The sequence below is a fragment of the Beta vulgaris genome, chromosome 6 (assembly GCF_026745355.1).
Source record: "Beta vulgaris subsp. vulgaris cultivar EL10 chromosome 6, EL10.2, whole genome shotgun sequence".
Classification (NCBI taxonomy): domain Eukaryota; kingdom Viridiplantae; phylum Streptophyta; class Magnoliopsida; order Caryophyllales; family Amaranthaceae; genus Beta; species Beta vulgaris.
The window spans coordinates 12,139,825-12,164,826 of record NC_079207.1 but is presented as its reverse complement, the minus strand read 5'-3'; the positions used below and the strand labels follow the sequence as shown (position 1 = coordinate 12,164,826).

Sequence of the window (25,002 nt, the reverse complement as noted above, 5' to 3'; positions counted from 1 at the left end):
GATTGGAGCTTATTGCACCTGATTGAAACTTATTGGACCTTATTAGACCTGATTGGAACTTATTGCCCTTATTGCACCTTATTGCAACTTATCTGAACTTATTTGACCAAAGCGTGGATGGTGGACTAGAGACCACCTTCCTCTACGTGGTCCTACTCCAAAACGCATAATCTTGAATATCAAACGCAATTTGAAGAAAAGAAAATAATTTTTTTTTAAAAAAAATGGTATAACCTCCAAAAATTCTTTTTGTGAAAGAACATAAGCATATAAGACTTAAGAAGCAAAAAAAATTATAATTTTTTTTAAAAAATCACAAAAATGAATAAAAACATACAAAAGAACATGAAGGTACCAAACAAAGAACATCATACTAATTATAAAAGAACATAAGCATATAAGACTTGAGATACAAAATATTAAAAAAAAATCAACAAAATGAAAATAAACATAAAAAGAACATGAAAATATCAAACAAAAACACATAAAAGAATTACGGAACATATGCATATATAAATATGTAATTCAGAAACAAAAAATGCTTGATATGCATTCTTCAAAAGACTAAAATACAAGTAATGAAAATGACAGGTAGAGAAGTGGAAAAATAAAACAAAAAAATTGAAAGCTACAAAGTCTTATATGCTTATGTTCTTTTACAATAATATGGTGTTCTTTGTTTTATACCTTAATGTTCTTTTCATGCTTATTTTTATGTTTATGAATTTATAATAGTCTTTTGTTTCTCGAGTATTATATACACATGTTCTTTTTGTAATTTGTATGGTGTTTAATCTCCAACTATAAAGGAACATGAGTACTAAAAAAAACATGAATTTCAATATCAAAAATTGTATAATATCAATATATGCACCTCTATATATACTACACAACAATTGAACACGCCGGGTCCAATATCATGTCTTGGATATTACATAGACAGCCAAGGCCTGAGTCCAGACCTGAAATAGATTTTGAAGTGAGGGATGACCCAGATTGCAGAGAAGCTATCATTTTACAGACTATAGAGTTGCCTGTATCCAAGCAATTGAGTCTCACTTCTCATACATGCAACTTCCTTAGATCACATGAGAGAATACAACCCGTTTTAGAGCATTGCGTACATGCCGGCGCAATTTAAGGAATTTGTTTAGTTTTAGCGGCAAAACCTACATCAGCGTTTTGTTCTTCATTTTATGTGTTTTGCGTAGAGAGCATGATGCTCTAGGTGGTCTTAGACCACCTACAAATTTGCGCTATTTGATATGAAACTTAATTTTTTAAGTTGAGGAGAACGCAACCTTAATTGGAACTGTCATATCAATTTTCTAAAAAAAAAATTGAAGTTTCTATTTGGTTTCGGAAAGTGGTTCAAACACTGTCCAAACTCCGAAGCCCAAAACAACTAGTTATCAAATATCAATATGCCGCCTTTTTATAAGTTCCCTCATGTACCAAACTACCAATACTATAAATTAGGGGTGTAAGTTCGGTTTTTGGTTTGGTTTTAGGTCAAAACCAAACCAAACCGAAATAAATTCGGTTTTGAAATTTCCAAACCAAATCCAACCGAAATTCGACTCAATCCAAACCAAACCAAACCAAAATATGAAACCAAAAACCAAACCAAACCAAACCAAACCGGATTTTTTTATCTTTCAAAATCCAAACCAATTTTTTTCATATTCCAAAATCCAAACCAAACCGAAATGAAATTAAATCAAACCAAGATAAAAATCAAACCGAATTTAAACCAAACTTTCTGATAATTTGTATTTTAAGTGACAATATTTTTGTATTTTCGTAATTAATATTAAAAAAAAGAAACACAAAAAAATAATAGACAATAATTCGGTTTTTTCGGTTTTCCAAAACCAAAACCAATCCAAACCAAAAAACCAAAAAAATATTTTTTTTGAATCCAAACCAAACCGAATTTCAAAAAAAAAACCAAACCAAATTACTAATTCGGTTTGGTTTGTTTGGTTTTCGGTTTTTAACCAAATAACTTACACTCCTACTATAAATCCAACCCTAAATCAATTCAGTCCGTACCAAGGTAATTACCATACACTTTTCTTTTCTCTTCCAACAAACAAACAAATAAATTTCCCTCTCTCGATTCTCTGAAACTCACACCATTCATCCATGGAAGCTCAAAATCTCTCCGAAACAACTTTATCCTCTTACACTAACCCCTCTCAATCACCTCTTCAAACCCTAGTTTCTTACCAAGATGAAATCGACCAATCCCAAACCCTAACCCTAGCTCCCACAATCTCCGACAATCCAACTCCAATTCAAGATCAATTGCAATCACTCGCGCAACAGCAAACTCTAGATTCACAGCACGAGCACAACATCATCATCAACAAGAACAACGACAACAACAATCATGCGAACGGTAATGCGGTGAGTGAATTGATACCGAGAACGCAAAGTGGGACTACAACAGCTGAAAGAGATCAATCTGGCGGAGAAGAGGAGACGACTAGTCGGAGAAAGCGCCGGAGCAGGTGGGATCCACCGCCGTCATCGGAGGATGCCGGCACCGGAGATGGTACAGGGAGAAAGAGGAAGTCTCGTTGGGCAGACGACGAGCCGAAACCGGTGTATCAGTTGCCTGATTTCATGGGAGGTATTGAATTTGATCCTGAAGTTCAGTCTTTGAATAGTAGACTACTTGAAATTAGCAGGAAATTGCAATCTGGTTTGCCGTTAGATGATAGACCTGAGGGTGCTAGATCCCCGTCCCCCGAACCGGTTTATGATAATATGGGAATTAGGATTAATACTAGGGAGTATCGAGCTCGTGAGAAATTGAATAGAGAGAGACAGGAGATTATATCACAGATTATTAAGAAGAATCCGGCTTTTAAGCCTCCGGCTGATTACCGGCCACCTAAGCTGCATAAGAAGCTTTACATTCCCCAGAAAGAGTTCCCTGGTTATAATTTTATTGGGTTAATTATTGGGCCGAGGGGGAATACTCAGAAACGGATGGAGAAGGAGACTGGGGCGAAGATTGTGATTCGGGGTAAGGGGTCTGTTAAGGAAGGGCGGTTGCAGCAGAAGCAAAATTTGAAACCTGATCCTTCTGAGAATGAAGATTTACATGTTTTAGTTGAGGCTGATACTCCAGACTCTCTTGAGGCTGCTGCTGCTATGGTGGAGAAGCTGTTGCAGCCGGTGGATGAAGTGCTTAATGAGCATAAGAGGCAGCAGCTCAGGGAGCTTGCTGCTCTCAATGGAACTATTAGGGATGAAGAGTTTTGTAGGCTGTGTGGTGAGCCTGGTCACCGGCAGTATGCCTGTCCTTCTAGGACTAGCACGTTTAAGAGTGATGTGCTGTGTAAGATTTGTGGTGATGGTGGACATCCCACTATTGATTGTCCAGTCAAAGGGACAACTGGGAAAAAGATGGATGATGAGTACCGGAACTTTTTGGCAGAGTTAGGTGGTACAGTCCCTGATTCATTGGCTAATGCTGATGGCTCTTCTTCGCCAGCTGGTTCTGGTGGTGCTAGAAGCAATCCGCCCTGGCAAAGTGGAAGCAATGGTGGCAATGCACATGCGGGTTTGGGTTCTAATCTTCTTAAACCAAAAGAGTACGATGACACTAACTTGTATATCGGCTACTTGCCACCTACACTTGAGGATGATGGCTTGATACGCCTATTCTCTCCGTTCGGTGAAATCGTGATGGCCAAGGTTATCAAAGACCGAGTTACTCAGCTGAGCAAAGGGTATGGTTTTGTGAAGTATTCGAATGTTGAGCAGGCTAATACGGCCATAAATGGTATGAATGGCTATCGCCTAGATGGCCGAACTATTGCAGTTAGAGTTGCTGGGAAACCTCCTCAACCAACGGCTCCCCAGCCTCCTGCTCCCCCTGCTATGCCACCATATCCAGCTACAAATCAAGCTCCTGGTGCTTATCCATCGCAGCAATTTGCAACTGGTGGGCCTCTAGGAAACACACCTCCTGGGAGCTATGGTAATCCTGTCCCGTGGGGACCTCCAGTCCCTCCTCCTCCTTACGCTGCCTATCCTCCTCCACCACCTGGGTCAAATTATTATCCTCCTGTTCAGAATCAGTCATTGCCCCCTTATGGTGTTCAGTATCCCCCTCCATCTGTTCAACCTGTCCCCAGTAGCACTACCACTCAGACTGCGCCTCCTGGTGATGCACAACAAAATTTCCCGCCTGGAGTGCAATCCCATAGTGGCAACCCTGTTCAACCCCCTACTTCTAGTGTATATGGTGGTTCAGCGGCTACACCGCCTGCACAACCTACCTACTTGCCCTCTTCTTATGGCTATCCACCTTATTACGGGGCACCTCCTCCTCCCCCTCCTGCTGATCAGCCACAGAGCATGTCAAACGTCCCTTGGGCTTCAAATCCTCCAGCACCACCAGCTGTTGAAAAGACAAACCACGGAGTTGACGCGGAGTATGAAAAGTTCATGGCAGAGATGAAATGATTTTTTTTATTTTGGCATACGTCTTCATTGCAAAGAGGTACACTTATTGTTACTCATCTTCAACTATGCTAATCTCTTTGGTGCTGTCTTTGTTTTATAGACATTCAATTTCATTTATTCTATTGGCTAACAAGTGTAAAATATGGTTCCTATTCTCTAATCCTTTCTGCCTCTGCGTTCTAGCTGAATATAACTTGTCAGAAACTAACTTTGGATTTTAAAACAGTGTTTTTTGTTCAAAGCATTGCCATTCAGCTTCTAATTGTAAGTGTCGGAAGTTCATACTGCGTTGACATATATGACGCAGCATATGGAAATTAGGCTGAGATCTAACAGTGTTGTATTGAACTCTTCGGTGTTAGTTGGACAACTGTTTGGTTATCAATTTCCAGTGCAGGAGATGGAGATCTCGAGAGAGAGCATGTTGAGGAGAGGGCTGTACAGGCCCTTGTACTTTCATGAAGACTCATGCAACTTATAATAGAGATAAAATCTATTAAGCAAAGCGGATGAAACTAGGCTGAAAATTTAGAGAATTATAACTTGGGAGTTTTGCTTTATTTGAGTGTGGAAGAGAAGATTTCATGGTTACTTTAATAAAGCTTTTGTGATCGAGTTCCCTCTTGACATTTTTTCTTTGCTTTTTCCTTACTTAAATCACTATGAAGTTTGGTGTGCAGTTCTCAGCTTCTGCTGTCTGACTGTTGGTGTACATGTCCTCTTCTGGTAGATCTGACACTTCTTTTCAACTTGTATCAAATCAACTTGAGAGAACTTTTTATCATAGAACTTGTATCCTTGTTGCTATATTTTTTGCAGTCTTTTTAATTTTTCATTTGCTAACCTTCTTCATTGTTATTGTTGTAATATCTTGACAGGCATCATGTTTCTTGGAGCTCTTGTGAACCTGATTTCTTACCTATTGCCATGACTTGTTGGAAGTTTAGGACTCACCTCTTTAACCTTGCTGTACTGTTCTGACATTTGCAGAGACGTGGGATACAAGTCGAGCTCCATCAGCCTCCGTTATTAAAGTAGCAACTCTGAAGTTCATCTGCTTTACGTTTTCTTATGCAGGATCTTCTCTGTACTGGAAATCCATGGCACTCATAGACCTGTTTCATTTTCTTTTATATATTTTGTGCTGTCAAGATAGCCTTCTTGATAAGACTTGCTGCTCATGTTTGTATTCTATTTTTGTCAACTGGTATTTAATTTTCATGCATTTACTTATTATCCTTGTCTTTAAGTGATAACCTCACTGTTGTTGAGTTGACCTTGCCGTTCCTTGCTTGCTGGCTTTAACTGGTGGTATGTGCTAAGCCTCTCATATCCTATCAATGTCGGTGTTCCTGCAGGATGGAGAAAGCTCTTATAGGAGGGTCTTTGTTATTACTTGTACCTCTGCCCAAGGATTTGATATCTATCATGCCATTATTTCTCCCCCTTAAAACAACATTGCTAATGTAATTGTTGAGATGTTATTGGCAGGTCAAATTACAAAACCTTATGTTGGTATGCTTGGAATCAGCAAGGGAGAATGCTGCTGCCTTTTGGATGATCCATTGAATTGTGTGTTATTTTTAAAATTTCTTCTTGTGGCTACTTTGATTTCACCCACACTTCATGATTCCTCAGGTCTACTTCCACACGTCGATTGATGCTTGAGGATTACTCACATATTATTCTATAGAATCCACTAATGTGAATCATGATTTAGCACTATTATCTGGAGAAGTTCTATGCCTTTTGGTCTGATATTGGGGAACTATTATATAGAATTTGTCCAAGTTTGTGACCATACAATCATGAGTCAGTTTGATGCGTGTTTCGAAGTAATCTTTGGTAACTAATATTTGTATGTAGATTGAGTATAGCCTTACCGGGGGGAATGGGTTCGGGTGATGTTGAAGCTTGGAATAGATATCCATTAGGATGAGCTAGCTCACCAATGTTAAAGAATTCCTATGATTTTGACTTGTGTGATTGAGATTGACATGTATGGCAAGGATAGGTTATTACTAGGTGATTAAGAAATAGGGGGAGAGGAGGGAGAATAAATTGCTTAATAAAGTGTCACAATTGGGATATGTAAAGAAAAATATCACTTCATTTTGTATTTGTTTGTAGAGAGACTTGAAAGTAATGTTGATTGAAAAGGGTTTGATGATTATTAGGTAAAGCTATTCAAATCCGACAAGTGCAAGGTTTTTCTTTGCATGATGTCGGTAATTTTTTTTGGGGCCCCATTTCGGGACCCTGTGGTAAGAAGAATTTCCTCTAGGTTGTCCTCATACAAGGATACTCACCCACAGGCCTAACAATGCCCTAACTCCCCCCCCCCCCTCCCAAAAACCACATTGAAATTTTTGCTTCCACCAACATTTGAACCTTGGTCTCCCATGCTGTAGATAGGAAGCAATACCATTGGACACGAAGGGGCCTTGGTGCATGATGTTTCTATTTATGTTGTCGATTCGTTCTTTTTACTAAATCTTCAAAGTTATTCTTGATAAATTGTCCCAGTTCGTAATCCTTCTGGATCCAATTCCAAGTGAACTGTTCTTGTAGCTGTACTCGTAATTTGTTCCTCACTTTTGGATGTCGATGTGAGCCTTTGGTTCTGAAAGTTTTGATTCTACATTTTGGGTTCTTCTGTCTAATAGATGTTTGACATTGTGGATTTGTGGTATGAAAGATGGTGATTGGTATGTTATTGATTATGTTGAATAATGTTCTCTATTTACTTTTGCCAACCTTGGGAAACTCATTTTTCAATTGATATGTAGTCTCTTATTGATGATTCATATGTGGAATTTTGACAGTTTTTCATCATTCTGTCTCAAAATTCATGGAAATACACATGCAGTAGTGCACACACTTATTCTAGGTAGATGCTAGTAGTTGTCTGAAGCCCTTGATCTCTTCTTTTTGCTTTGTAAATGCTACAAATATCTTGTTTAATCATGTTAAAAGGTCGTGTCATATGCTACTGTTGACTGATGTTGCTGCACCCAAAGTCCCAAACATTTCTCCTTTTCAGTTTGTATGTTCCTTTTAGGTTATATCCTTCAGCTCAATTTTTTTTTCAAGTACTCTGAAAGAAGATAAGGCGACTCAGTTTGCACCTTAGTAAAAGCTTCCCTAGGCATAAGCCTCTCAGTCCCCATCCTAGGTTGCTCTACGAATCTTTATTAGCCTGCTTTGTATTCATGGAAATCTGTGATTTGGTTAATGGGTCATGTCATAGTTTTCCAATAAGATAAGCCTGCTACTATTTGTTAGCTTATCACTGTTTCCTAGTACTTGTATTGAGAGTCATGATTGTAGGAGCTGTTTGTGAGCTTTTGCTGTTTGATCATATGGTTGTCTTCTTCAAGTATTTGGGATTTTGGATTACATGGAAATCTTGAATTCATGGTTTGATCCCTAAGTGAACCAAATGCCCGAGTTTCCCTGTTCTTGATTTGCTTTATGAGCATGGCTATGCTTTTTAGGATATTTCCCTCTACATTTTGTGCTTTATTTTCATGATTTTGCTTTTTATCAATCTAGGAATATTTTTCTTGTTTATTTTTTTGGCAATGCTACTAATGTCGCCGGAGTCATTAATGTCTTGATACTTGTCTGATAGTAACAGCAGCATCTCCTGCTAGATTTATAGTTTCAGAAATCTTAAAATTTGAATTGCTAATCCTTTTTGACTAATGTCTCCCATATTAATCGTTTGTATAAATAGTTTAGGTCAGAGAATAGGAGCCTTTCAAGAAGCTTGCTGCTGCGTCTGGTACACCTCTGCTTAAAGATGTCTGCACTGACCTTGTCCTTAGAAGAAGTTGGTTTTCTCTTCTAATTATGTACTAGGGGTTGGGTAGGTGGTGTGATCTCTAACTGCTAATTATTCAATGAAAAACGGTTAATGGTTGAGTTGGGTGAGCATACATAATTTCTATTGCTATCCGTCCTGCATAATAATTGCTGGTTGGATTTTTTTGGTTTTATGAAGAGAGAAATGCTTTCTGCTTGGTTGTTGAAATGAAGTTGATCTCACCTGATTGAATTGATCCCTTTCTAATTACTCTTGTTTTCAGTGCTTTTGCTTTGAGGGGATGCTTTATGACTTGGGTCTTCTCATGGTATCCTTGATATCTTGTGGCTTGATTGGTCATAAATTTTTGAGCTTGATGAGTTGGTTGAATTCATTATCTAGCAGAAGTGCAGAACATATGCAATGCAGAAAGTAAGAATATTTATACGTGGGTTGAGTTGTTTATGTTATTAAGTAGTCACATTATGATTCCAGGAGATTGAACACTGTTCTTCTAGTGAGTGAAACAGATTCTCTGGCGCATGTGGCGGTACGTGCTTATCGGAATGTGGTATAACATGCGCTGTCGGGAGTGGGAGGTAGTTTGCCGGTGGGTTTCGTTTTCTTTGGGGGTGTTCTTGTTTTCTCATTTCGTATACGGTTTATACTGCTTACGTCCCAAAGCTGCTGTGTTAGTCTTAATATATCTCAAATTAGTTGCTACATATCTGACTCCGCCAGGTGCTTTTTATACACTTTTCTCTATTTTCCGACCCTATGTGCATTCGTTCACTTTTTTCTCTCCCTTTTTACTTGCTTAAAAAATTAAGCAAAAAGCTAATGTTGCAATATTTTGGAGGAAGTATCAGTTTTTGTGGAAGTTTAATCGTCCATTTATTGGTAGGGGCACTTTTCAGGTTTGAGAGCTTATGTCTCTTTTAGGCCCTGGTTGTTTCGGACGAAAACGTTTTTAGGAAAATGATTTTAACTATTTTGTATTGTTTGGTCGCGTAAGGGATTTGAAAAGGAAAACTAGTGTGGAAATCAGGGAATAGAGCTTTTCATTTCTTTGTATACATCTTCCAAAATTTGGAGGAAAATTATTTTCCTCTACTTTCTCATTCCCATCCTTTCCTTTTACTATTCTTAGATTAATAGTTTTCTATCAAATCAAATAAAGAGAAATTAATATTTATTTGCATTTTCTACTCTTGAAGTCTTGTTTGTGTTACCTGAGATTATTCATCGGAGTGAACGACGAGATGAATATTATTTTAAAACCTTATATGGAGCTGAAATGTTGCTGGGATTCACGTGTGCCACTTTTGAGGTCCGAAGTTCGAATAGGTTCATATTTTATTTTATCAGATATTGAAAATGTTTTGACGTGCTCCATGTTGCTATAAGCTAGACATTAGACCTGGTGAAATTGTTGTGAACTCAACAATTGATTCGTGGATTGGAAAGCAATGATTTGGACTTGATCTAAAATCCGAATTGAATCAAACTCAACTGAATTTGATCCAAGTTAACTCGACTCGATCTTGATTTGAACCCGAAGTAAGTTGAATTGATGTGACTTGTAAATCCGTAATTGAGTCTCGTCAGGAATCTAACGTAACCCAAATTGAAATAAAAATCGATTATTATTATTAACCTTGAAATCAATGTTACAAGATAGAATAAGATTCTTGCAAAAAGAATGTAAGGTGTTAAGTGGTTAGAAAATAATTATGAATGATTATTTAAAAAACAAAAGTGGTATATAAAAGATCCATTTTTTATTTGTAATTTACTTCAATCGTCATAGTTTAAACAACAAAATATCAAATTTATTTTTCAGTAATTTTGTTTCTTGGTTCCAATACGTCTCTAGCCTGCTCATACCGTACAACTACTAGCTCCCATCTGGCTATCTCGTCTTGCACCACCAGTCCTCTTTTTCCTAACTTCATCTCCAGCAACAACTCATCCACTATCGCCATTTCCAACTCACAGTATAATTGTACCAGGTGAATATTATGAAATCAGGGGTACCTGATAAAAAAATCGTATAATTTTTAGTTTTGAAACATCATAATCGAACATTATGCTGATCTATTCTTGGAGCAGATATAAAAGAGTGCAGCTTAAGGGGGTATTTTCCACAAGAGATAGAGGTTAAGATGACGGGATTCAAGCTTTGATACATTGTTTGTGCTTGCAATATGAAACATGAACGTAAAAACGATTGGCAACGGTTGAAGATGAAGCAAATTATAATTGTTCTTTTTTTTCTTTAGTAAGTAAGTTGAAAAAGATCGAGACTTATTTATTTAATGATGTTAATATTATTAGGTTATTACTTGTTTCTTAGTACAATTATCCTATCATTGAGTATATAGATTAAAAAAAATTAGTTAGTTAAATCCTACAATAGTTTTGTCTTTTTAGTCGGGTTTCCTTCAAAGGTTTTAATCTTACTAAATTAATCAAATTTTGGTGAAAAACACCACAAAGGTAAGTGAGTAAAATTTTTGTTAAACAGTCGGCATGGCAAAAGGATTTTCAACAACATTTTAAAGGAAACCTTACTATTATGATTCGACTCTTTTGGTAGTTGCTATATCATTGTCAGACGTACTCTTACCTATTGCCGACTGGTAACAAGACTATAAGCCTTGTGCAACATTTGTTGGCTTTGAGCGTGACTAGCGAATTGAAGAGTGTACGTTGTATTGGCACATAAAGACAGCAATTATGCAAACAAGTGTGATTCTGATTTAACACCAGAACTCCAGAAATATGCAAGATTGATCTTCACTGGTAATGAAAACTATAAAACATTAATTGGTTCAATACAGTTGTAACTGTACTACGCGGTGCTATCCCTGCGCATAAATATCTTGATGATAGTAAAAGGATTACAATTACAATTATAGGGTGAAATGATGGAGGCCTTTGGTGAAAAGAGTAGAGAAAGCATCCATAATGGAGTTGGGTAAACTAAGGCCAATTTCAATGCCTCCTTTCATGTCTCTGCTCTGTGTAAGAGAAATGGCTCTACTCTGATCAATTGAGATTTCTTGTATCTTCTTGGGTTTTCCCCATCCGAAATCCGTTTCATACAGGTTCACCTTTGGTGATCCAACCACATGGATATGGTCTTCGGACCCAATTAATTTCTGCCAATCAGATATCCATTTCTTAGCTCCTCCTAATATATCGTTGTCCAAAGTCTTGATGGTTAGTGCAATTGCATCAGCAGCTGCTAACATCCCTTCATCTTCCTTTAGTAGCTCCTCCCTGTTCGCCACTGCCCGGCCAAACCCGACGCAATTACCAAAATACTTACTCGGTACCTGAAAGGGCACACGGGTAATACCCCCTGCAATGAAACCAAAGTACATGGGACCCTTGGCTTTGGCTTTAGTGACAGCACTGTTCTGGACTCTGGCTCTCAGGAAACAGGTCCATATAAAGGCGCAAGTGACTGCATAGGGTGACAAAACAACAGGATATGATCTGTTGAACTTGTCACACTTGGCTCGTATCCATCTAGTAGCATTAGCAATATCAATTGGGGTCATGACAAATGTGGAGCGGAGTAAGCCATGAGCAGCAGTCGCACCAGGAATCGTCTTCGTGGACTCCAAGCACAACCATTGCTTTAGCAGAATGGGTTGAAGTTGAGCCGAGTCATGAATCACAGACCTGTCAAAGGTGACAGGGTGGTGGGGAAGATTCCCGTTTCCATGAAAAAGGTCTAAATGACCAAACTTAGAGATAGCAGCCCAAGAGTAAAGGAAGTTACTAAGGGTCCTTTGATCACAAAGCACAGGATGAGAAGCAAGGCCAATAGAAAAACCAGGAGGGGAAGTGGGAAAGAAGGTGATCTGAATAGCTAACAAAGCATTAGCAGTCGTAGTTGTAGTTGTAGTTGTAGTTGTAGTCGTAGTAGTAGTAGTAGTGAGAGTAGAGGGTGAAATAGTTGGTAAGGAGGGAACCAGTTGGTGAAAGAGATGAGCAGAAATGGGGAGATAGCTGCATAAAGCATTGAAATCAGCATCACACTGAGCAACAGTCAAGGCAACAGAATCTGATGTTGCCGAAGACTTATTCACTGTCAAGAACACTAAGTTATCAGGTGGTGCAGACACCAGTTTTCCTGCCAATGGAAAGAAATATTGCAAGGCAGAAGAGAGGGATTGCTTGAGCCTAGGGAGAATAGTGGTGCTGAATTCTAAGCACAAGTTGTGGGGTGCAGATGCGAATGCGGGTGCGAGTTGAAAGAAGAAGAGAGGTTGAAGGGGGGAGAATTGAAGCCAAGGAATGTCAAGGAAGGTAAGAGGGAGAGAAAGTGATGGTGGTAGAGTGGTAGTGTTGGAAGACGGCGACGGCGAAATGTGGCACTCTTCCATAATTTGGATTGCACTAGATTTAGTACTAGTAGTTAAAGAAGAAGATGAAGGAGCCATTACTACTTACTAGTATAGAAAGGATGAGGAAGCAGAAGCTTAACTTTGCCTCTTCTTCCTTAACACCAAATCCCAATATTTGTGGAGAGGAAGAATGAAATCATATACTAGCAAGCAACATTAAATTATGTTGTACGATTTGTCATAAATCGTGAGTGTGCCAATAATTGATTTACTTGATTATAACTTTTTCTCTTCTCGTGAAACATGTGATTGATTTTTCAAGAGTGCTGACAGAATGCACTATGGAGTCTGGTCCCAGGATTCGTAATATGCTGATCGTGCTTCCCAAATCTTTTTAAACAATACTCCGTACTAAACGATCAACATTAACAATAAATAGGATCTAGGTCATGAAACGTGGGAGGGGATTATTTGTGAAACAGAAAAGCTAGAAAATGGAGGGTAAAAATAAAATAAAACCAAGAAAAAAACATAAGTTGAATTAATGAAAAAGAAAAGGAGGAAAAAAAAAAAAGGGAAAAAAAAGAAGTAAACCATAGTCTTTGCTGGATTCGATCCCGCGACCATGCATGCAACACATTTACTTTTTTTTTTTTTTTTTTTTTTTTTTTTTTTTTTTTGAACAACGGTAACATATGCAACACATTTACATTCACGCGGATTACACCGTTGAACCAACTCTACCTCCTTTTATATTATTCTAGCGCTTGTTTTTTATAAGCAAAGTTCTTTGTCCTCTAAATGCCAGTTTCTTTCTCGGATCCGCGTGGGTTCAGTTGAACCCACTGAACCCACGCTGGATCCGCCACTGACTCACCTAGAATAGAATCATTTGCCTAGAATTGGTACCCTTACTTTTTGTTTTTTCTTGCGATCAAATTTACAATTCTAGGGGTTAGGTTCAAGGATATGTGGTTCTTTATACCACGTTGAGGACTCTTATTTTCAATTCAGTTTAATTCAGTTACTCGAGATTGAAAATTGGAGAATTATATCCATAAGTAAATATTTGCTCAAACTCCCCAAATTGAGGCTGATGAGATTCGAATACTGAACATGTTATTAGGAGGTGGAAGCTCCAAATATTGAGCTTCTACTTGAGCTGTCAATTTAGTTACTCGAGTCGGGTTCAAGTTGGATCATCTTAGGTTTCAAAGTCATGTTCGGTCAGTTCCGGTCAGGTCAATAAATCAAACAGGTCAGGTGCAGGTCGGGAATGATCGTAATTCGGTCAGATTTGCCGCGATTTTTTCTTCTTTCGAGTTTGGGCCGACCAATTTCGAGACAGATCATCTTTCATTGTCATGTGGTGTCGAGTCGGGTTTATTACAGGTTTGATGCCGGTGCTTTTAGGTTCAGGTCATGCGTACTTATTAGGTCATGAAACGTTTTGGGTCAGGTTCGAGTCAAGTTCAGGTCGTTAGTTATCGGGTTGTGTTATAATGGGGTTGTGCTATACTTGGTTCTGGATCGCTTCGGGTATGGAACGGTCATGAAACTTGTGTGTCGCTGCTTCAAATTTGTATCCTTATTTAATATTTTATTGAAAATTAATGCTTGAATAGTTTATCTGGTTATATGTCTTTTTGTAATAGTGTTAGTTTATAATTTATTATACTATGTAATGAAATCAATGACAAGTCAAGTTATCAAAAAATCAACAAGTCGAGTAACATGTATCAACAAATCGGGTAAAACCATGTATCAAGTCGCAACAGGTCTTGTAAATCATGTAACATGTTGGGACAATACAGGTCGAGTCGAGTTATAATCGATTTCAGGTCCAAATCGGATCGGGTGCCGATCGGGTTCGGATCGTTGTCAAGTCTGATTACATCAGTTATCAGTCTTTTTAGGCAGGTGACGGTTCAGCTTCAAATCATAGATTATTGGGTCAAGACTAGGTAACAGTTATCATCAGTGCAAGTCAAGTTTCAAGTGATCTGTTTTACCAAAATTTCAAGTACAAGTCAATTACAGGTCATTACAAGACCGGTCGGCTTGTCAAATCAAGTTATTTTTTGACAGCTATAACTCTTACAATGACATCAAAACCTAATTCTATATAACTAATGATAAAATTGAAGTCACGAGCACTAACATAGAATGTTTTCTATATGTATACTTGGTGTTTGGATTCTCTAGAGTTGTAAAATAACTCTACAAGGTAGAGTTTGAGCAATATCAACCATTGAATAAAAAATCAATGGCTCATATATTCTCTTTCCAAAATACCCCTATTTTTTCATCAAAATCCACCCCTAAATCTTTCCATTCCACCAATATAAGCCTTTGATTTTAAAATGTATGGCTCGGATACAACTCTACCTTGTAGAGTTTTACTAAAACTCTAGAGGATCCGGACTCGTATACTTGAACATTAGTGGGAATCATTTTCATTCATCAAACAAAATCTTTTTAAGATTTTATCTCAAAACAAACTCCATCTATTTTTACAACTACCCTAACTTATATCATGCCTTATTATCAACCACTATTTCATCAGTTCCTTAGCTTTTATGACTTGTTCCTTAGAGTCATGTGCCAAGGTAACAATTCCCCACTTAGGAACAACTCCGAATTCCTTATAAAGATAAAGTTCACCTTTAATCTTGATTTAGGGTATGTTCTCTTCAACATAAAACAACTGAACTGAGCTAAGATGAGCTGAGCGGAACTGAACTGAACTGAATTGAATTAAACTAAATTGAACTGAATTAAATTGAATGAAATTGAATGTAATAAATATATAAATAATATTTAAACAATAATAATATGAATATTAAATAATAATTATAATGATAAGTAATAATAATGAATAATAATAGTATTTTGGATATTCTTAAATGATAGTTATGGATAAATAATATTAATAATCATAAATTAATAATAATAATAATTAATGATGATAATGATAATTAATTTTAATTATTTTATATTATTTATATTAATATATTAATACTTGATGATGATTATATAATAATAATAATAATAATAATATATAAGAAATAAATTAATATTACTATTTTAATAAGTAGTTTTTTTAATATAATAATATTTTATTAAATTTATGATTGGGTTGGACCGTGCAAAATTGCATCATAAACCGTTGGCGACTTGATTGGTTTATGGACTAAAAAAACGTGGGTTTATGTGTGACATTTTGACCTAAATCATGTTCCTTCTAATAATAATAGTAATAATAATGAATAAAGTTATAATAAACAAAATAATATATAGAAATAATATTAATTAATAATAATGATATAAAATAATAATAATAATAATAATAATAATAATAATAATAATAATGATATAAAATAATAACAATAATAACAATAATAAGAGTAATTAGTAAAATAAATTAGACCAACATAATAATAATATTTCACAAAATGATTATAAAAGAATGGAGCTGAACTGAAAATAAGTTGGGGAGAACAGACCCTTAGTAAGTTAGTATTACTCATTCAGTACAAGAAATATTAGTTAAAATTTTAAAATCAAAACGCCTTTTCATTTATGCAAAAAAAAAAAAAAAAAAATGAACCGATAAGCCAAACCTAAACCGAGTCTATTTACATGCACACGAGATCTTTGTAATGACGTTTATTCTTCTAATATAACGATATGTGATGCAGCCAATCAATTTGTCACCACGTTGTTCATCAGCAAATTTGGAGCACTCAAGTGTCTACCAATTTCTGCAGCTGATGATGCCGACAGACGCACCAGCTTCGGCAGCAGTTGAAGGTCCACTATAGTCTATATGCTGCAATCGCTGGATCTTCCTTGGTGAAGGACAAAACAAAGTACACTTGATGTTGTTTGCCTACCCCTTTTCTTCTATTCCCTTCATATTTGTCATGTACTGATTCTGATAGTTCAATCTAGTTATGTAGAGAAATCAACAAATCAGCTACCTAGCTCTATTAGCTGCTGCTCGTTCAGCAATCAAGAGTACTTATTAGTAGCACGCCGTCTCTGTGCAGGACGACATGTAGCACTATGCCACTATGCCTGCTTAGGTGTTCTTATTTGTATGTAGGAGTATGAGCTAGCTTCAATCCTAGCTTATCCAGCAATTGATACATCTTCTAAACAAGACCTACGAATACATGCTGCAAGTAAATGGTAACTAGTACAGTCCCGCTTGCAGGTGGCAAGGCTGAATGGATTAGCCCCTTTCGAGCTTGAAGACATCGTCTGCAAGGGTACAAAACTATTGAGAGCACATCAACCCCTTTCGTGCCCTCTTACACTTGAAATGGGGGACATGGAATATGTTGTTGAGTGAAAATGAAAGTCAGAAAAAGGTTGCAGGCGAAGGTTGTCAAGTCACTCCCTAGACGGATCTTCAAGTATGGCGGTCTGACAGTTGCTGCTGCTGTAAGTGAGAATGATAAAGCAGCAGCAGTACAATTCCAGAATGTGTGACATGTTTTGCGGAGTTAATGTATTGATACATGGTTGATTGGGTCTCTCACTCCTCAAGCCCTTCCTTCCGCCAGGCATTGGCTGCCGATAAACATTGACGAACATGCAGGTTGTGTTTTGTTAGTTTCTTAGCTGCATGGTATTTTACCTTAAAGAAGTTGGCATTCGAATTTTAGTCTGATAGATCAATATTGTTATATCAAGAGGAGTTCTGTGTTTATAATCGTATCAACTGATGTCAATTTTGTGCTATAGTTGTCATATAAAACAAGTGTCAAAAGAAAGGTGTGGTCGCAAAGGATGCAGCTATATGAGCTATTAATTGTCTCAATATGTAACTCATGTTTGTTGTATACATGTGAGTTATCCTACATTGGAGAAATAGGAGAGAACTTACCACAATATAAGTTAAAACAATCGCTCCTACTATTGCCAATTGGTTTTAGTATGCAACCTCCTTTGGGCTTATAAATGAACCGAACTCTCTACCTCTTTTAGAGCCCAAGTTATTGTGTCTTCTAATACTAAGGACACTCACATGATTGGTTTTAGTATGCAACCTCCTTTGTATCAAGTATACAAAATTATACTCTATCAATAAGCAATACGAAGAAGATATACAAGAAATGCTACTCCTACTCTTGAGTATCTTTCTTTTAAGCATTATCTTCCTACTCGATCTTACTACAAGCGAACTATCTATATTAAGGAATAATAAATCCAATAACACCTCTGTACATGAGCAGCAATCGATTTAATTCACCAATGCTGTCAATTTGGGCTGTGCTGGACAAACTGATCATCCTCCTGCTTAATTTCCTTCAGAGTGGGCAATACAGTCATTTCACTCTCTCCGTGATTATCATCGACCTTACCTATCTCATCCCCTTCACCATCAGAGATATGAAGCTCGACGTAGGAGGATAAATGACTCGAGTGGCCTGTAGTCATGAATCTGTGTAGGGTGGGACCTGATGAGTGTCGCCTTAACGACTTTCTCGAGTTCTTCGAGCTTCCTCCCAGGGTTCGGGTAGAAGGAGACTTCTCTGTCTTCTCCTCTTGCTTCCTCTTAACTTCCATATGCCACTTTGTGAGGGCTTTAGATGTTTGCTCATCAAAGACAGACTTCTTCATGTTTGATCCCATCTGCAAAAGTTCTCATCACCAAGTTTTGATCTTTAGGTTGTTGAGTATAACTAGCGTCAAGCACATCATTATGTCATTGTGTGAATGTTTAAGGGCTGGAACTTCATATTTTTGGAATGAAGAATAACCTAGGTTGAAGGACCTTAAATATTGTCATATGCCCATAAACATGGAACATAATTTTAAATTACTCCATATTAGAATGGGATAATCTGAAGGAAGAAGTTGTGAGCTAAAAATTAGTATGCTTATACCTGTGTCACAAGAGCATAAAGGGGAAGAGTGCTATAACTGCAAAGAATCATAGCAACAATCCTGCAATACCAGATTATACTACATTAATCCAAAGGGGAGGAGAACTTGCACAAGATTGCCTACATGCAGAGTTCATAGAGCTTGTCCGAATGTGATGAGATCTTACCCGATAAATATTTTAATAAGCACGTAGATTTCTTTATCATGAAAACAAGACTTCATTCCAAATTCATACTGCAACAAACAAAGTAACAAACTGCCTTTCTGTTATATCCTTCTAGTGTTGTTGCTTCCGTGAATTTTAGTAATTCAGAGATAGTAAATCTATTACCAATATCCACAAGAAATAGGTTAGCTGGAATGCGTTCTGCAGCCACAGAAAAATTTACAAAAAATCTCATGAGATATATAGTAATACATATAGACTTTCAGACACTTAGAATTGTACTTTAGGATTTAAACAGCCATATATAGTGAAGCAAGACCAGTGATAATGATTCACGATAACTTGAATTTACAAAGTTATACCAAATTATGCACAAGCCTTTTTATGTAACCACTACGGCTGCAAATTCATGTGTCTATCCAAATCATAATAACACGAAGAAAACTTAAGGAGACACTACATTATGGGAGTCCTATGATAAGCTAAAATACTGAACATGCATAGTCAAGCTACATTCACTTTTGTATTCCCAGTTTGATTAGTTGATGTATGAATATATGATCAACAGTCATAGTTAACCAACACGTCTAAACATTCACAATAATTTCGAAAAGCTTTCATTCGCCAGAAAACTCATCCTAAGATTGTTTAGTAACCAAGCAATAAAGATGAAGCTTTGTACCTGAAATAGAGCAAAATGGAGGAGATGAAGTATGAATTGAGGCCACGAGAGCCAGAAATATTCATCTGAACCTTGAACTAGAGGGATCCCTTGGACCACAGCATGCCTCTCCGTGATTTCCAGAGCCATCCTTGTCATTATACCCTGCAGCTTGGTTCCAACAGCTAAAATAACCTAAAGCAAACTGTTAGTGTTACAAATTTTATTGTGATAATTGATGATTTATTTTAGTCTGAACACTATGTCTTACAATCAGCGGAAGTATTGATGCCCAAAAAAGAGTGTGCCATCCTGAAAATGCAACAGCAACAATATGGAAGCATGTCAGAGTTACAGAAGACAGTCAGCAAAAAAAAAGTTGGTATTTGATACATATTAACTAGTTACCCTTGACATTTAGAAGCAAGAATATCACAAAAGATGTCCACAAAACAGGACTGCAGTTAAAAAAATGTAAAAAGATTAATAAATAAAATTTATGGACAGTAAAGATTTTGTATTACAGAGACATATCAGCTATTAGGAAGCTTACCTGACGCCCACAACCACCTTAAAATCATCTTCTAATGACCTTTTGATATACTTTTGGAAATCGAATTGACTTCCTGGAGCTATATGAGCCTAAAGGCATTGAAAATGGAAATTAGTTATGCAAAGAAGATTATTTGTAACTGCAGGCAAACTCTGACCAATGAAACATGTAACTCTTACTCACAGTTATGAATCCATTTCTTAATGTCAGATAGTCAGCCTTGGTAACTGATCTGAAGAATTGCCGGAAAAAACAACCCTGCGAGATTATGAAAGGAGTGATATTGGTAGTCCAGCAGTATGATTAACAAATGTAAGACTTATTTGAGCACAAAATGGAAACATGAAAGACATGCAAAGAAATGATATCAGCTCTCCTTAAACCATAATGAGCAAATTCCCCAACCCCTGTCCCCAAGAATGGTCAAATTCAGTGGCTTCTAACGCAATTCTTGACATGGAAATACAATGGCTTCTAACCCTTACCACATAGAAGAAGAATGGGATCCTTGTCCAAAAGCTGTTGTGCGATCTCACAAAAGTTGTCTGATGCGTGAGCCTGAATCTTAAAGGATCTGATACATAATTAATAACCAAATAACACACCATCAACATATCATGTAGAAACAAGAAGACAAAGATTAACAATGAATGCATCTCCAAGATACAAAAATCTACATACTATTCGTTAGCTCATAGTCAAGTGTTGATGTCTCACGCTCCCAATCTTTCCAACCTCTAATCTGCAAAAAAGAAGGTTTAATGCGAGAGAGTCAACAAGTGACACAAAATTCAACATGATCAGCTATCCTTAGTTATCCGATAGAAAGAAATCAGAAGTCAATCATGTCCTCAGAAGCAATCATTTCAGAATTTCCTTGCATTACAGAGTTCAGAGTTTCAGACTATACTTTTCCAAGTCAAAGAGAGGTTTAAGTTCAGTGTACTACACCACAAAAAAGAAACATGAAGTGGAGGTAGCCTTTAAAGAATAAGGAATATATGCTACTGAAAGTGGCCAATATATCCATCATAACTGTTGTCAGCTTGCCAAGCCATCAGTCAGGCAACAGCTGGCCTCATGCATATTTACACTGATACTGCAGACAATGTGCATATTTCCTTGCATTAATAGCCAGTCAGCAGATAAAACATGCTAGCATAGATGGACCAGGTACTCACGAAGCTGCCACCCCAAAATTTTAAGGTATATTACCTCAGACTACAGGTTTAACATGTTAAGCAGTGTCCAAGAAAAAATGCCATTTTCATATACTAAGTAATTATCCGACTCTATACATTGCCTCTAACTAAAGTACTCCCTCTGTCTCAAAGTACATTAACCATTTGCTTTTGGCACAACTTATGTGGGAGTATAAGGTGAGCCATCTGGAAGAGATTAGGGTTGAAAAAAGTTGATGTGATTGGAGATAGTAAGAACTCCACAAGGAGGTAAGAGTAAAAAAAGAATAGATATTGAGAAGAGAGGGGAAAAAGTATATGTGAATGGGATTAGGGAGTAATTTTATATTATGGAGAAAGAAAATAATAGAATTAAATTGAGATGTAGTCCTAATCCAGAGAAGGAAATGGTAGAGTATATTGAGATTTTGAGACATCCCAAAATGAATAATTTATTATGAGACAGAGAAAATAGATGGATAAGGTGAAATGTATCATATTTCAACTGCTAATTTGTCTTATCTCTAAAAAGTACTTCAAGCTGTATGTTCATGTGTACTTTGTGGTTGATTGGTTATGAGAGCAGTTTCACTACGATTTATGTTCTTGTGTTTGATGATTGCAGCTAACGTACATCCACCTAAAAGTCTTAACAAGCAGAACCGAGCTTGAGCTTGCTCGGGCTCAACTTGTAACACTTGCATTCAACCCTCAGCCAAGTCCCTAGCTTTTTCGAGTTTACATTTTTAAAGTTCACCTTACCGTAAAACTGAACTCGAGTTCGAAATAACACCAAGTAAGAAAGTCTCTTATGTTATAACATGTACGCACAAAGTGTTTGCTCTACTTTTGAACTTCTCATTAAAAAAAACCTGCGCTTAGCCTGTTTAGCAATGCTTGACTCGTAAATTCTGAGGCAAAATCAATATCTCAAGAGTTAGCTAGGCTCCATTAACAACCTTAGACTCCTACCACCTTCCCAAAAAAATTTGGGTTGGTGAAGATCCTGAGATTACCTTCAGCTTCCCAAGCATCATTGTTGCAGCACTATATAGCACGTGGAAGACTGCTAAGAAGAATATGAGGATGTGTAGCTGATGAGCAGCCTCAACTGTTATCAGTGGCACATGACCCTATTAGCAGAAAAAAGAGTAGCGTTAATGAATTTAACACAAACATAGGAATACAAACAAAAGACACTTAAAGTAACATGCTATTGACTAGTGGTTACAAAATCTCTGTTATTGGTTCAGCCAGAATATTATTGAGCAGACTAATGCTGCAGTCAAAGACCTCATACTAATAACCCTTCCTAGATTAAGAACATGTCTTACTTTATAAAATGAAAGGTCCCAATATACAGTTTCAAGTAAATATCAGAAAGCCGATCTCATAACAACCTTTTATACTAGCATTCGTCTAGTTAGCCTCCCCTTAGGCCCTCGCAGTCTCTTAAGAATCTCAATCTGTTTGCTGCAGAGGAAGCAGTTCATACGGATAGGAACAAACCCCTTTCAAGAATTAGAGTAATTTTCTGTCACTGCCAATGGCTGACGAGACTCTAAAGATCTAAAGTATAATTTTTGTTCAAAGATGAGCTGAGCACTACAATTGCTGAAGATTCTTTTAAAGATAATTCCAGAAAACATGGAACCCGAACAGAATAATACTCATATTATGGATTAAAGGAAAATTGGGTTAAATAACATTTATTTCTTGATAAAGAAAAGTTAAAACAGTAGATACAAACAAATGCAAAGCACAAAACCTAGGTACTTGAAATCTCAAAAAATACAAACAAATAGCAAAGTGGTATTATAGAAAGAGTGCAATCACATGAAGTACTACTATAGACAGAAGATCATCATAATTAAAATATAGTATTAAACAAAGGGTCAGTCAACTACATTGGCAATTCACCATCCAGATTAATATATGATCTCTAGGTCATCAACCGACAACAAATGCGATCTCGCAACTAGTTTCAGTTGGTGCACGTTTGCAACATGCCACTCAAGTTATCAGAATCTCCAATTCACCATTGTTTCAATCCAATGTAAATTCGGCTCTCCATTTTAAATTTGGGCCAAAATCATGGAAATTTTATATATATAAAAAAAAGCTGAGGCGGATACTTGGACACATAGCTTCAATCCATATATCTAAGCATATCATAATCACCATCTAACAGCAATGAAAATGATCCCTTTCCTTAAGAGAAATCAAGTTATCAACTTTCACAACAATTGACATACTATGATCAGATTAATGTTACCTCATGACAGCTATGATGGGATTCACCAGTGACTAAGATTCGGCGCTTGTCCCAGAGAAGCTTCCTTCGATTTTCTTCACCAGAATCACGATTTTTGAGTTCACATGGTAACATGTGATCTGCAAACTTGGAAGGAATACAGATTTTGGCCATGTAACCTTGACTAAATGTCAAGAGGAGTGAAATAAATCCCATAACCATCAGTTCTGCAATTATTAAATAGCTCTATATCAAGAAGTAACATCTCAAGTTTCTAATGTACTAATATCTTTGACCAATACTGAAATTACCATTTTATTTTCCATACTATGTTCTTACCCTCTTTAACTTTGTCCAAAGCCTCATAGAGTGCCCTCTTCTGTTTTTTTGTTAACCACTGAACAACCAAATTTAATTAAAACTTTAGCAATACTACTCAACTGTTTACTCTATATGCTAAATATATAATCATATCATAGTATAAAATAAAAGAATATAACTAGAAGACAATCCACCTCTCCTTCAACCCAGAAAAATACAAAAGCAGCAAAAAGAATGTACAGAACACAAAATTTATTAAAAAAAAAAACTGTACAGAACACAAAGTACAGGTGAAAAATTCCCCACTTGAAGAAGGAATAGTCTCATAAAAATAGAAAAAGAAAACTCAAAAAATTAGGAAAATTAGGCAAATGGGCAACATCAAAAAAACACACACACACACTTTCACTCCCAGAAATAGTCTAGTACAACACAAGGCAAAACATTCATATGATTTGTAACACCCAAATGAAGAAAACCTACATGAACGGTAAACCCATTATCAAATCCCAAGAAATTAAAAATCTAAACTGTAAAAAACTACTACATATCACAATAAATAACCGGTATAAAAGCTATGAATTTTCATCCAAAAAAAACAATTAAAACTAACCGTTCCAATTCTCTGAAGACCTTTCTCCAAAATGAAAGAAATGAGAATAATAACAGCACAAACTCCAGCAACAGCCCAAGTGGGAGTTTGATGAAGTTTTCTCTCAATTTCAATACTTGTACTTTCACTACCTATACTACTACCATGATGGCCATTTTCTGCCATTGAAATGAAAATCAAAGAAAACAAAAGATGTTTACTGTTAAAGATCAAAACTTTGGAAGAACTAAGAAGAATTTATATAGGAAATTTTCTTTGTCATAACCCCACTTTAATTAAAAGATGAGTTGGTAATATTGATTATAAGAACAAGTCTAATGTATTAGAAAGGTTCTTCTTTTAGTTTCTGGGTCCACAAAATGTAATGGGATTTGTTGTAAGAATCAGAGAAAAGAAGATTGGTTTTTGGTAGGGACTTTTTCTTTCTGCATGCATTCATTTCTAGAGAAGATGAGTTATAAGACTTCTACTATTTGTTGAAAACATTTGAGTTATGACAGCTGCACAAGAAAGAAAAGAAAAAGAAGGGATTTTTGAGTTTATGACAAAGAATAAGACAAGTGAGAGCAGTTTCTTTAAGCCATTCACTCCTTGGTTATAGGGATTTTTTGTCTTTTTTTTTTCTAATATTCTTCAAAAGAAATGGATTTTCCCTCCTTTTGTAGACCCTAAAATATTCCTCACTTTGTTGTTGTTTTTCT

General features: G+C 36.6%; 3 protein-coding genes across 4 annotated transcripts; 1 reads left to right on the top strand and 2 right to left on the bottom strand.

Moving 5' to 3' along the window:
- Positions 1-2,031: 2,031 nt before the first annotated feature.
- Positions 2,032-5,721, top strand: LOC104895750 (splicing factor-like protein 1). The gene is made up of 2 exons (XM_010682333.4): positions 2,032-4,522; positions 5,364-5,721. The coding sequence occupies exon 1, from the start codon at positions 2,149-2,151 to the stop codon at positions 4,483-4,485; it is 2,337 nt and encodes a 778-aa protein (XP_010680635.3). The 5' UTR covers positions 2,032-2,148; the 3' UTR covers positions 4,486-4,522; positions 5,364-5,721.
- Positions 5,722-11,091: 5,370 nt separating this feature from the next.
- Positions 11,092-13,251, bottom strand: LOC104895749 (phenolic glucoside malonyltransferase 1). The gene has a single exon (XM_010682331.4). The coding sequence runs from the start codon at positions 12,748-12,750 to the stop codon at positions 11,209-11,211; it is 1,542 nt and encodes a 513-aa protein (XP_010680633.1). The 5' UTR covers positions 12,751-13,251; the 3' UTR covers positions 11,092-11,208.
- A 4,442-nt stretch (positions 13,252-17,693) lies between these two features.
- Positions 17,694-24,928, bottom strand: LOC104895748 (MLO-like protein 10). Of its 2 annotated transcripts, XM_010682329.4 has the most exons (15): positions 24,302-24,924; positions 23,707-23,764; positions 23,389-23,594; positions 22,130-22,246; positions 20,614-20,674; positions 20,418-20,506; positions 20,116-20,190; positions 19,933-20,021; positions 19,788-19,837; positions 19,651-19,691; positions 19,401-19,574; positions 18,884-18,919; positions 18,719-18,786; positions 18,552-18,612; positions 17,694-18,297 (listed from the first exon to the last, which is right to left on the bottom strand). In XM_010682329.4, the coding sequence occupies exons 1-15, from the start codon at positions 24,464-24,466 to the stop codon at positions 17,923-17,925; spliced, it is 1,665 nt and encodes a 554-aa protein (XP_010680631.1). In that variant the 5' UTR covers positions 24,467-24,924; the 3' UTR covers positions 17,694-17,922. The 2 variants fall into 2 exon arrangements, with proteins under 2 accessions (XP_010680631.1, XP_010680632.1); XM_010682330.4 differs by lacking the exon at positions 19,788-19,837 and having other exon boundaries at positions 19,401-19,564; positions 24,302-24,928.
- Between the last annotated feature and the right edge of the window lie 74 nt (positions 24,929-25,002).

What these genes read in the sequence shown, in the direction of transcription:
- LOC104895750 (XM_010682333.4), top strand. Translation starts at nt 2,149, where the DNA reads ATGGAAGCTCAAAATCTCTCCGAAACAACTTTATCCTCTTACACTAAC.
- LOC104895749 (XM_010682331.4), bottom strand. Translation starts at nt 12,750, where the DNA reads ATGGCTCCTTCATCTTCTTCTTTAACTACTAGTACTAAATCTAGTGCA.
- LOC104895748 (XM_010682329.4), bottom strand. Translation starts at nt 24,466, where the DNA reads ATGGCAGAAAATGGCCATCATGGTAGTAGTATAGGTAGTGAAAGTACA. An exon ending in CCCATCATAGCTGTCATGAG is followed by an intron (nt 22,247 to 23,388) that starts GTAACATTAATC and finishes TTCTGCTAATAG; the next exon opens with GGTCATGTGCCACTGATAAC. An exon ending in CCTATTTCTTGTGGATATTG is followed by an intron (nt 18,787 to 18,883) that starts GTAATAGATTTA and finishes TGTTTGTTGCAG; the next exon opens with TATGAATTTGGAATGAAGTC.